This window comes from Vanessa cardui, chromosome Z (genome assembly GCF_905220365.1).
Source record: "Vanessa cardui chromosome Z, ilVanCard2.1, whole genome shotgun sequence".
Classification (NCBI taxonomy): Eukaryota; Metazoa; Arthropoda; class Insecta; order Lepidoptera; family Nymphalidae; genus Vanessa; species Vanessa cardui.
The window spans coordinates 16,386,094-16,399,984 of record NC_061154.1 but is presented as its reverse complement, the minus strand read 5'-3'; the positions used below and the strand labels follow the sequence as shown (position 1 = coordinate 16,399,984).

The 13,891-nt window shown below is 32.7% G+C and overlaps 1 protein-coding gene across 1 annotated transcript in view; it reads right to left on the bottom strand.

Moving 5' to 3' along the window:
* Positions 1–13,891, bottom strand: part of LOC124543385 (otoferlin-like) — a 93,566-nt gene that overhangs the window by 62,284 nt on the left and 17,391 nt on the right. Inside the window, exons 2-3 of the mRNA XM_047121599.1 lie at positions 9,038–9,096; positions 2,173–2,361 (exon numbers count right to left, since the gene is read on the bottom strand). Of these exons, the coding sequence (XP_046977555.1) occupies positions 2,173–2,361; positions 9,038–9,096 (248 nt within the window). The remainder of the gene's footprint in view (positions 1–2,172; positions 2,362–9,037; positions 9,097–13,891) is intronic.

Sequence of the window (13,891 nt, the reverse complement as noted above, 5' to 3'; positions counted from 1 at the left end):
TTCTGTAGTTTGGAGTTTACCGCGAACACACAGACACACGCGATCGGGGAACTTTGCTTTATAATATGTAGGCATAAATTATTATGAGATAATTAAGATCTATCTCCAAGGGTTGTTATAAAATTTGATATTTGACGATATTATAAGTGGGAAATTGGTTTGATTTAGATCAAATAACAAGATTGTCTTACGAGGATTTTTATTGACGAACATTTAACATTGAGCCGAGATATTTTACTCTTGGGAAATTACTATTTCCATTTTTATCGGCCTTGGTAAACATGCTGCCGGTAATATCAGAAATAGTGTGTAATTTCCGTCATAATTTGCTAACCCTTATCCCATTCATTCGGGGCCTGATACAAGAAAAGGATTTGACAAATATTTACAGCAATCCATATGTGGGTTTAGGTCAGGTAGCTCGCTGACCTCAAGTCACCTCAGGAATATATTTCCCACCAATGACTGAATGGATCGGGTCTTGTTATGATGCTCCAAGTGTGTGTAACGACAATGACTTACTTCCGCTAATGCATTTTGTAAAATTTGACAACCTCCGTGGTCGAGTAGTGTGTACACGACGAGTTCGATTCCCGGCCAGGTCGATGTAGAAAATGTTAGTTAGTTTTCTATGTTGTCTTGGGTCTGGGTGTTTGTGGTACCATCGTTACTTCTAATTAAATAACACAAGCTTTTAGCTATTTACATTGTGATCAGAGTAATGTTCGTGATGTTGTCCAATATTAAAAAAAGGAGTTGTTTTACTGATATTTAAAACCGTTAATAATGTTCCAACGACATTTTTTAACTATTACTGACGATCTTTCATGACTTGTAGTGCATTATGTCTTATAACACAATGCACGTGATCTTCCCTTCATCGACACGACTGTTATTAGTCTATCAAAGGTCGCCAATTACAAGATTGCGTTTCATTGTCAATTGATATCAAGTGTAAACGATGACGACCTTTCAGCGTGTTTGGTTTGAGGCACTTGAAAACATTTTCAAGAGGGTTATTTAATTATTCCGCTTTCGACGTCAGAATAATTACACAGCCGCAAATACCGAGATGGCTCAGTGTTTAAAACGCGTGCATCTTAACCGATTATTGCGGGTTCTGACTCAGGTGAGCACCACCAATTTTCAAATTCATAATTTTTGTTTATAATTCATCTCGTGCTCGGTGGTGAAGGAAAAATTATTGCGGAAAATCTGGATATGTTTAATTTCAACGAAATTCTGCCACATGCGAATCCACTGAGGCACATTGGAGCAGAGTGGTGGAAAATGCCCCTAACTTCCTCCTTAAAGGAGGGAGGAGGCTAATGCTCAGTCCATCTGTTAAATTTGCCTGACGACAAAGTTCAACTTGTTTAAGCCTTTAGATTCGGAGAAGAAGGCTCTAAAAGTCCATAGTTACCGTATAATGCTGTGTTATGTTTTATTATTGGATTTACGGTACCATAAAAGTAAAAGCGATAAAAACATACGAGATTTAATATCACATATTAAATCCCTTATTCTAAGTAAATTTTTTGGGAAAAGAAAATTGCGTCTCGGTTTTGCTGTTACATGAGTATAAAAATCTCATTTCACACACATAACATCAGATTTAACTCCCTTGTAGTAACTCTAGTTCACTTAACTCTAGTTATTGGAGTTTTTGTAGCATTTATTACAAATGGTAAATTATGCCGATAGCCAAAGTGGAATATTACCTATTCCATGTACGTTCAACATGGAAACATTGATCTTATTATATTATCTCTGGTGTTTAGAATCAAAGACTAAAATAAAAAACATTTTTACTTTTTGCAGTATCGATATCGAGGGGCTGATTCTGGCTGATTCTGAATCGGATGTAACTATGGCCCGGCTTCGCACGGGTGCAATGCTGATAATAAATATACTACAGTATAGAATGTCTACACTACAGAATGTCTTACAACTTTCGCAGTTTTTCAATCATTAGACAATAATTTGCAAGAAATGAGTTTAGTTAGTATATTGTCCATATAATGTGGATAAAAACCTTCCTCTCGAATCACTCTATCTATTAAAAAAGCATCAAAATCCGCATCAAAATCCGTTGCGTAATTCTAATGAAATATACGGACAGCAGTAAGCGACTTTGTTTCATACTAATATTATATTATTAAAAATACTTACTGGTACAGCTTGGTTCCTTTCATCAAGTAGAGTGTCAATCACGGAGAGCTGGCCATCTGCGGCCACGATGTCCAAGCCGAGACGATACACGCCGACCTTCCGAGAACTACCAAAGCGCACCCGCATCAGCAGGGTCACGGTGAGGACCTCCCCCGCCGTGACGGGGGTGGAAACTGGCCATTCGAATTTCTGAAAACAAACATAAAGTCAATCGAATGGAAATTTTCAAATGTGAACTGAAATGTTTTTAAAGATTTCAATTGTCTGTACTATCATGGCACTGATTGTTACTGTTTTAACGCGTTTATAGAGGCCTATCTTCCGCATACACACTGCAACCGCGGTATATGCATTGACGACACAAGCGAAGCCTACCAACAACGGAAGAAAGAATTGATTGTCGCCTCTAAAGAGCAATGACCCAGGGTATATTGATATTAAGGATTACATATCTAGCTATATGGTTGGCATAAATAGGAAATCCTATACGCAAATTCAATTAAGCGAATTTAATTTAATCCCAGAGACAACAAAACTTTATACAACAACAAAATAGAAATAACCGTAATTATTAAAACATTTATAAGTTAGGTTCAAAATAATTTGTTACGGCAATAATGGCAATGATTATTTTCTTAATTTTTTATGGGGGAAACTTTTTGTTCTTATTTTTATTGACTATTAGCGTTGTCAGATCTATTAATTAAAAAAAAATGCCTCGAGTGAAAAATAATCAATGTAACAATAAAAAGACTAAACCAGCCTTAACTTTGGGAACTACAAAATTTATACCAAAACTTCATTAGTTTTTAACTTCCAAATATTTATCGTAAAAATAAATAAAAAACAAAACGCGAAAGGTTATTGGTTTTTCGCAGAGTTTGACAACATTGTCTGTAAGGGTTGTCTGTCAATGAGAGCATTCGTTTAAAATGTTAAAATCCAGGGTTACATTTTGAAGATTACAGTAATGGACTAAAGAACACACGCTTGTAATGTTACACAATAGAATTCAATTTTGAGAAATGACCTGAAAGAAAAAACTCACCGCGGAACACGAACGTGAAATATTCTATGATATGCGACTTTGAATAGTGTAGCTATTACATATAGATGTAATCATTATAATTTTATCAAGATACACGTATCAAAAGGCATGTGAGCGACGGGTTCCTTTCACGAATGAGAAAAGAGTTGAGATCTTACAGACTAGTGTAGTTGAACAGATGTTTCTAATCGAATCATTACACGCACTATAATGTTTAAACCCACTCACTTGTATAAAGTTTTAATATGAACTGTTATGATTATAAAAATTATAAAACAGGGGGTTTCATTTAGTATATACAGGCAAAAATGCTCCCTGTGAGAGACCGCCCTGAAAGGTTTATTTTTCCTAAAAAACTTTACAGTCCCGCTTTTGACGGCTAAATTAAACTCACTACGGATTTTTTTTTAAAATTGAAGTTATGCGAAATTTTTAACGAACCCAATGACTCTTCTCTTTTTCGTGTACGGATTTTTTTTGATTAACCAATTTATAAGCAATGTTATTTATAATCACCAATAATCATCGTTTGTTACTGCTTGATTGGCATCCGAGGCTACTGGATCTCCTTTACTTAAAGTGGGATCACACAGGTTTCAGCGAAAATATGCTTCGATGCTTTTGCACTTAAATCCTCTATTCCCTTAGCTGGATATCGTTCAAAATTTTCTTAAACGATTTTGAAATTATAATTTTATATAATCCTCCTGATCTACCAAAATGAGCCAACATCTCAGAAAAAAACAGTGAAAATAGTGTGTTTGTAAATATATTTTAACTTTAATATATTTTCAAAAATTCAGCTAGAAAACAATTTTGGTTATTCATTAGTTCTGTTGGAGCGACAAGCTTGATTGTTCGGCAAATTCCTCTCAGTTTTAGAATGCACTGTTCGCTTTATTCCACGATCGCAGTGAAGTCACGACGCTTAAAATTAATTGAAAATACCAAAAATTTACACAAAATAAATACTCAGGAACGAATAAAATTTACAATAAGGTTTTGAACATACATTCTAGCTACCGTCACATTTCACTTTTTGCGTTTTAAGAACTGAATTTACAGCAAGTTTTGGCTTAAATGCACCCAAAAAGATTAACCAAGTTGTGACGTACAATTTTTTTATTTTTCTATAGGTTTTGCAATATTTCTTAGATATTTATGAAGTAAATGTGTACCACGTTCTGACAATAAGTCATTAAGCTTGCTGACATTGGATCTTATTATTATAAGCGAACCCGATCCCGAGCTTCAGTCTACAGAGATTACGGCCATATTGAAGATTCTTTGAATTTTCACTGGAGTTGTAAAACATATTCTCATCATTTTAAATTGTTAAATTTTAAATTATTTCATGACGATACAAAAAAGTATTTCTTTTTTAAAATATGAATCATAGTTTAGCAGTTCTTGTCCTATTTTTATGTTAATAATTTGATTGGAAAATTCGATAACGGCATTCAATTTTTAACAAACAAAGATTATTTATCGTTTGATAAAAAATTATGTTTGCTTAAAGTAAAAGTAAAGTAACAGCCTGTAAATATCCTACAGCTGGGATAAGGCCTCCTCTTCCATAAAGGATAGGGTTTGGAACATATTCCACCACGCTGTTTCAATGCGCGTTGGTGGAATGCACACGTGGCAGAATTTCGATGAAATTAGACACATGCAGGTTTCCTCACGATGTTTTCCTCCACCGCCTAGCACGAGATGAATTATATACACTAGTTAAGTACATATATACGGTGGTGCTTAAAATTACTCAATGTAAGTTGACTAAGGATAGGATTTTCTATCTATATTACGAGGCATTCCACACAAAGCAAAAAGCTGTATCTCGTGTTTGCTATGAATATGCTGCATTGTCTTTTTTATATTAAATTAATGAGTGCAAAGCCGCTAGTTTTATTGGTTGTGGTAAAATCAATCCATGTGTACGAAAATCCAAACAGTGATACTTGTAATCAATTCATATTTACATATTTATATAAACACACAATAATTGTAATTAAAACTTTATAGTAGGACTATTCTAATTAAAAATAAGTTGCGCGTTTCGTAATTAAATGAATCCACTCATGCATGCGGCTATGTTCATTTTAACACTAATTACTCATGAATAGAACACAGCAAATATTATATAATATCAAATTCAGATACGAAATTGTGAAATAAAATATTTGATTTACACAACCATAACAATGTAATAATATTATTATTTGATTTCGAATATCTAAAACAATATTATATGTTTCATATTTTAGGTTATAAGAGTGCAAATTAGTTTGGTCCATTTATTTGTAGCTTATATTAAAAATTACAAATTGAATGGATTCATCACTGGTTATTTTAAATAAAAAAAGAGAGATCTTAGATTCCAATGCCAAAATTGTTCTTGATATATTCCTTTTTATTCAAGTCGGTATATTTTGTGGTACCTCCACCAACTAATCAAATACTCAGCATCGTTGTGTTCCGGTTTGAAGGGTGAGTGAGCTTGTGTAACTACATGAACAAGGGACATAACATCTCAGTTCCTAAGTTTTGCATTAGCGATGTAAGAAATGGATTACATGGTGGTTACCACATACCACTGGGTGGTACATTTGCTCGTCTGACTCGTAAATCATAAAAAAAACGGTTTAAAGGGTAAGTGAGCCAATGTACAGCCAACAGAGATCGGTAAAAGACTTTGTTTTATATTATGTAATGATATACCTTTCAAAATGTATTGTACTAGAAGCGGGAACATTACGCACGGCCCAGATAGAGTTCTATTACATTTATCAATAATTTATTCGGTACTCGATATGAATTCAATTCCGGGAATTGTAAAATCCGTCACGTACCGTATGAGGTTGCATAAAGTGACATCCAGACAACCATTTATTTCGGGATGATGTTCGTTACGAACAAATGTTTTTGTTACGAGAGTTTGGTTTATACAGCTTATAATATCGACTATAATACCATTAAAGTCTTTAATTTAATATCATTAAAGAATATTTTGCTTTAACGTAAATTTGCTTAGAGATCTGACATATAATTAATTTCAGAAACAAAATAAAAGTCAAATTATTATGCAGCATATATCTGAAATTGTAAATCTTCAGAACTTAAATATATTAATCAGGCACCTCATAATACTTTACGTACAAATCCACAAGTTAGTAATCAGTGTAATGGAGATCTTTGAGAACTTACCCAGGAATATTTTGAGCATAACTTAATGTTAAGCCATTTCAACAGCATAACTTACAAATGCCCGAATTATGAATTATAAATGCAAGAATTTCCAACTTTAGCTTTATATTTCAAAGACATTCTAAATATACGACTGAAAAGCTGAGTTGCCAACAAACTTCTATTAAAATGCTCATTGGTAAGACGCCTGTTGAAAACAAAATGTATTTTACCAACTAGAGCTACTTTTCTAAAATATTGGATTGGTTTTATAATATCACGTCTTTGTTTTACAATTTGGATTATATTTTGCTTTTTGAATAAGAAATTTATATAACAATTTTATAGTTACACAATCCCTACGCATCTAGGGTAGATTTCGTAACAATAATAATTTATAACGCGGTAAAATGAGAGTAACCTTCCCGTAAGATGTGGTCCTACCCTGGAAAGGGATAAGGGACAGCTGGAAACTTCTCCGTTTTCTAATTGAACAGGATAATATCACCTTGCTTTCATGTAAGACTCATGAAACAATAAATATTTCAAACAATATTTATCAACAAACATTCTTCAATAGTCACGGTGGATATTAAGATAAGCTAGTCATTTGAATACGCTTTTATAACCAAGCCACATCTGGGGAAAATTTTCTCTTAAAATCTTGTGTATCTGTAAGTTGTTTTATCAAGTTTGAGTTTAATTGGTCGTATAGCTTTATGGAAAGCCATTTGTGTATTAGTTTTACCCGATTGGACAGACCATAATATTTGCTGATTTAACCGCAGTTGTTTGAAGAAATCATAGCGTGCCGAATAAGTACTAAACAATAGAGGTAGAAGGCACCTAAATCGAGATATAAGGTAATTAAGCTAAAACGATATCTCATTATCAAATTAAGGATTTTCATTAATTGTCAAATAAATGTTAATTAAAATAGTTAACTTGAAATAAAATCTGTTAGCAGGAAATGGTCAAATAAATGAATAAAGTAAATAATTGGATTGTAAACTCGATAGGATCCTTTCTAGGCAACACAGGGCACTTTGAAGGTAAAGTAGACCAACGAAATTATTGGCTCAATAGCCTTAGAGGAAAAATACATTTACAGTAATCTAGTAGATAGTAGCAGGAGAATTAATCAAATTATACGACGGAGTGCTAGGTGAAAGCCTTTACGGTGAAACGATGGCTCTTGGACCGGATTTAAGCGATGAGATTATTCAGCACTATTTTTAAGAGAAAAATATTGAACTATTTTTTTTTCTTTTTTGAAGAGCTTGGTCACACAAATGACTAAGGCACTCTATACGTCTTCCTTTATCAGTAAACTGGGCTTAAGACAAGTTTGAACATTTTACATCCTGGTTTCCAAGTTTGATGGCACATTAGTGATATGAGTGATGAAACGTGTACATCTGAACCGGTGATTTCTGGTTCCAATTGACAATTACCGCTGAATTTTCATGTGCTTTTTAATTTGGTTTCATAATAATTAATCTCGAGTACGGTGAAGGAAAACGTCGTGAGAAAACTTGCATGTGTCGAATTTTAACGAAATTTTGGTACATGTCAACTTACCAACACGCATTGGAGCAGCGTCGAGAAAAATGCTATGAACATGGATATACAGCATTAACATCTAGGGGCAGCGCAGAATACCGATTCAAAAGTAGACGCTTTTGCTAGGCCGTCATCCAATATAGCATAAAAAAAATATAATTGCACGATAAAGTTATAATACGTCGAGTTTCAAGTGTATTCTTTCCGAACGGTAAGAACGAACTCAAAACAGGAACTCTTCGAGATCAAAAGAGAATTCCGAAGTAATATTGCGTTTAACTTTAGCGAGAAGTTTTAAAATAAGAACCACGTACATCTGTAACAGTTCTGAGATAAAATGAAACTTTTAAATGGCTCTTCTCGGTAACCGGCAACTAGCTACTTCGAAAGTATCGTGCGACGTTAAGGGCTCGCTCGAGTCCCTTATTCTAATAGGGCTGACCCTAATATCTAGAATGCTACTGAGTTGTGGTTGAGTAAAATTATGTTCTGAAGTTTATACAAAATAGACCGTAAGCCCCATGTATCGTGCATCATGTTATCCTGTACTTGAAATATCCAGGCTTGTCGAACTGAATTATGAAAGTGTGGCACTAAACAATGCTTCTCTACGGTAACAGGTATGACACAACACATTTTTGATTTGGTTGGTTGGTAGATAATGATTAATGATTAAGCACATTGGATAAGATGACGCTCATTTGGGTATCGGAACTTTGAAAGTTATGCCAAATTACCAAATATTGAATAGGTAATTCAAAAGGTTTCATGATCGATGAGGGAGAAAAGTACTTGAATGGAGATTAGAGAGTTAATCGAAGATAACAAAACACACCAAAGGAACAGAAGACTCTCCAAAATCCAAAATTAATTAGGCATTATCCAGGGATTGGTCTTAATAGGCTGATTGATGGATTATGAAATTATCACATTCAAAATAAAATACAATCTATTCGAATTTTGGGTTTGACGTACCTAATGCTCTATTAAAGTGAAATATTCAAAGGTTGTACCAGATTTTATGGTACTTATGACTATAAGCACCAAAGTAACATTTTGTTTACTTACTTGGTTGACGTTGACGATGTCCTGATCATCGAGAAGCACCACGGAGTATTTTATGTGACCTTGAAAAGAAATGCACGTTTATTAATTATGATAAAATTAGTTGTTCTATGCTAATTATGTACAATAGGATCCTACTAATAAGCCTTACTTTATTTAATCATCCGTAACCATATAGACTGCACTTCATCGCATTCCCAAGAACAATTATTCTGCTAGAATAAATCTGTACTCCTTTCTACTCTCTACTGTACTGTTTAATTTTTATTATAAAAACACAATATCGGCTAACTTTTTGACACAGTTTTGTATAGTCACTTTCGTTTTTTTTTAAATTATATTTCTTTCCAAAAAGCCAACAATTTGAGTATGAGAATAATTGCATTGTACAATAAAATAAAATATTTGAAGCGGGACTTATTTGAGGTTATAGACTTATGATAATAATAAGTCTACTGAACAAATATGTACCATTAACTTTACGTGTACTTTTTCATTTTATTCCATAGATAAGAAATACATTATTACCAAGAAATCCAGTCAAGGTCTGGTTTATTTTAACAACCTTTGATAAATGGGAGGTAATATGTACGAAAACATCGCAGGGTACGTCGCAACACGAGAAAAGTAAATTAAATATTAATCCGAGCTCTCCGAGATAGCGACTTGTATCGTGCTGTCGTTAGCGTTCTTATTGTTTCACCTCTTTGTTTGAAACTCAGAAGAAATTCAATAACAATACATGGGATTATGAAATTAATCTACAGTACCTTGTTATAATATATCAAGCAGAGGGAAGAAACGGAATTCAAATAATTGAGGCGTATAGACTATTACGCGTCGATAGACTGATTATGACCATAATTATATTGATTCGTTTAGTTAGTTTCACGTATTCATTCTATGTATATCTACCTAAGTATGTACGAGTATATCTTTAGTTTGTATGATTTTTTAATAAAGGTTCGAAATTTCTTAGTGATAGGGCTTTGTGCAAGCCCGCCTGGCTAGGAACCACCCACTCATCAGATATTCTACCGCTAAACAACAGTACGCAGTATTGTTTTGTTCCGGTTTGAAGGGTGAGTGAGCCAGTGTAACTACAGACATAAGGGACATAGCATCTTAGTTCCCAAGGTTGGTGGCACATTGAAGATGTAAGGAAGTTAATATTTCTTACAGCGTCAGTGTCTATGGGTGATGGTGACCACTTACCATCAGGTGGCCCATATGCTCGTCCGCCAACTTATTCCATAAAAAAATTATTTCGTTTACAATTATCTATTTATATAATTTTCTAATTAATTATTTATTTATATATCTAATTTAGTCTATCAAGCTTAAGCCTGGTCTATGACGTAATGTATAAGTAAATATCTATTTACTTACGATGGCGCGCTAAGCAACGTCAACTTATTCTCGTAAAAGTTTAATCGTAAAATTGATTGTGTCATAAAAAACATATTGTACCCTGATTAACTTGAAATTGAAGTTTAATATAATATAATTAATAATTGAATAAGGACTTAACTAAGCTGTATTCTTATAAAGTTTTATTGAGTTCGATTCGGCGGTTAGGCGGCAAACGAAACAAATAAGATAATGTAATATTATGTTGCTAGGGTTGCTCAATGTTTATTTTTTGTAAATTGTAATTTAGTTTTAATGCAGAGTAGCAACATAATTTGATAGTAGTTTGTTGGTTGTAGTCATATAAAATAAAAATTGATTCAATCAGAAAAACATATCAAATTTATAATATTAGTAGTGATAAATATGTTAAGTCCTCTTAAAGTTTCTAACAATATGAATAATATATTAGCCGAAAAATGTATTAATAAAACATTAATTACAATAAAATACCATCCATTATATTTCAAGTTCAATTAATCTATAATTAAACCGTCTCAATAAGAGAACGCTTTAAAATTCAAAACAATAACAAAATTCCCTAACTTTTTAAACAATATAAACTTCCGCAACTTTTGAATTTTTGAAAATATAAAAAGGGTCCTTTAATTCGTTCATCCCAAAGCTGGTAATCCACTAAACAGTGAGAGCTATTATTATCAAATTTAATGCGAGCTTTACATCTCATTTCAAATTACATATCGATTTTATAATTTCACAAAAGAATAAGGATTTTAATACGTATAAAATAAGTCAGTTTCAGTTTGCTGTTTATTCATTACAACGTCGTTTCAAAGCTTGTAAGAATTTAGCTGACAGGCTTTGAAGTATCATGTATCAAGACTTTGACTAACGACCGTAATATGTTAACATACTCCAGAACGATCGCAAGCTTGTCGGAAGGTAGTGTTTCTTCGTAAAGGGATCACGAACGCCTCGCCGTGCCTGATTTCATATTATACTTTATATCTCCATCGTAAAGTATTCTATAAATATTATATGACTCTCATTTATTTGGGCGTTGCTGAGCCTTTTTCAACCATCTTCAAAAACAGGAAGTTCTTTATGAACGTATTTTCAGAAAAACGTTGTAATATAGAAATATAAAGATTAGTTTCTAGTGTTTGTAATGGACAGGACTCTTCTGTGAAGATGTACATAGAAAACAATTTTTATATAATCTAGGCAAGTAGAACGAGCGACAGCTACCTGATTGTAAGTAGTAACCACCGCCCATAGATACTAACGCTGTAAGAAACTATAACCTTGGGATCTACGATGTTATGTAAATTGATGGTAGAACATTTGATGAGTGAGGTACCTCCCAAAGGGACTTACACAAAAACCTACTACCACGAACACCACTAGTGGTGACAACTTGGAAAATCTATTCGTCAATAATAACTGAAAGTTTGCTCCAATTTCTGAAGCTTTTCCAGCAATGTTTGCTTTGACTATACAAAACACGTGCATTACATAAAATTTCATACAAAATATCTTCTCTCATTTAAATTGAAATCCACAAAAATCCTTTCTAATGAGCATCTGTGTCGCGAGAAGAAAGTATACAAAATATTAATTTTATATCAGAACCGTATTTATAACACTCAAAATACACTGCACTAGCGTTTGTTAATGATAAAACTGAGAAGTCTTTAAGGATTTTTAATAAAACGAAATGTGAATCCATGCATTTTTTCCTTCTCTTTTCATTACTCATTTTCTTAAAACAATGATTAAACATTTTTAATTAAAAGTAAACTGTGTATTTAATTATTATTTTTACTGAAACCACGCTTTGAGATCTTGTTTAAATATTTACTTACAGTTTAATTAGCTGCCGTCAAATAAATAAAGTGGAAGATAATTGCTTATTTTCTTTTTTTTTTGGGTGTTATTAAGAATTTAAAGATACACCTCATATATTATGAACATCACAGGTCCTAAGTACCAAATTAATCGCGTATGTTGTATATATAGGGTTATTAGTAACTCGACGTATATTCGTTAGGAGGTGATAGGGGTGACTATTTGCAATAATTTTAACGCCCATATGCATGGTGCAAAAATTAACCATTTTTGAGTTATCAGGTTCTTTAACTTTTTTCAAAATTTGTCAAAAATGCAACTTTATTTAAAAAAGAAGTATCAATTATAATTTATTTTTTTCTTCTAATTTATAAAAACGATCGAACGCGGAATATTTGTCAATATTTAAACATTAATTTTATCGGTCCAGATTTAAAACTGCGAGACGGAAAACGAAATTATTATAATATTTTCTTTATTTTTTTCCTTCAAAAACGCCTTTAAAACAAAAAAAAATCAATATCAAACTTGTTCTGCAGATTATTTTAAATATATAACCGTTTTCTTAGCTTTTCAAAAATGTACAAAAAGTAGGAATTAATTTCAAAGCAACCGAAATAAAACGACCAGAAAGGACGCTGGAGACGCTATTCGAACCTGAACGAATTCGTACTAAAGGTCGCTCTTTAAAATTCCCATAAAGTTAACTAAAACTAATATCCAATTAAAAAAAACTTACTCACTTCCTTAACTGAATACTTAAGACAAATTTAAAATAAAATTTAGAAACAGAAACAGTTCAAGTAAGATCTGGTGACGTCTGGTGGCCCTGGGATCTTGGACCATAAGTAAGTTATAAATAAGAGATTTTGTAATATACCCTGAATAAAATATTAATATGCTAATCCGAGAAACTCTCTATAACAGAGCACAGCACACACAACATGTCTACAGTGAATAATGCAGAATTCTATTCTTACTATTATCCTTACGAAGAAGTCCCTGAAAGGAAGATTATTTTTTGGAAATTCGTATTCTAATAATTGTGTTATCTGTATTTCGCAATCTTCTGCGGGTGATATTAGCGAAACGCCATAAATTAAGGTTTATATTTGATCCAAGACATAGAAATCAACCGGCGTTTAGTCCGGACTCCTATCACACCACGAAAAGAGCCCTACTCTACTACAATTAGGCAACCTGAATTTTTTGACCTTTTTTATTTTTTTATGTAGGAGGTACCTATAATTCTTTCGGCTTTTCTAGTGGTGAAATTTAACAATAAAAAAATGGGGAAAAGTATGTCCATAAATTATAAAGTACAATTACATTTTTATAAATCCTGCCTAGAAATCCACAGATACTAAAACAACAATTTTTAGTCATTAATATAATCTCCTATTGAATATAAGCCTCATTTACCAATATTTTTTTGATAAGTTAAGTTAAAAATATCTTTGGAATCTTATTATAGAAACACAACATACCCTGCTTAACAAGGATGTATTAATTTTGTGAAGTAGGAAACTAGGTGTAGGTGTAGGTAATTAGTTTATCTGTCCTCCTCGTCTATATTATGGACCTATCATGATTATTTTTAAATTAAAATCTGTTTTTTTTTAAATTCATATGAGAAGG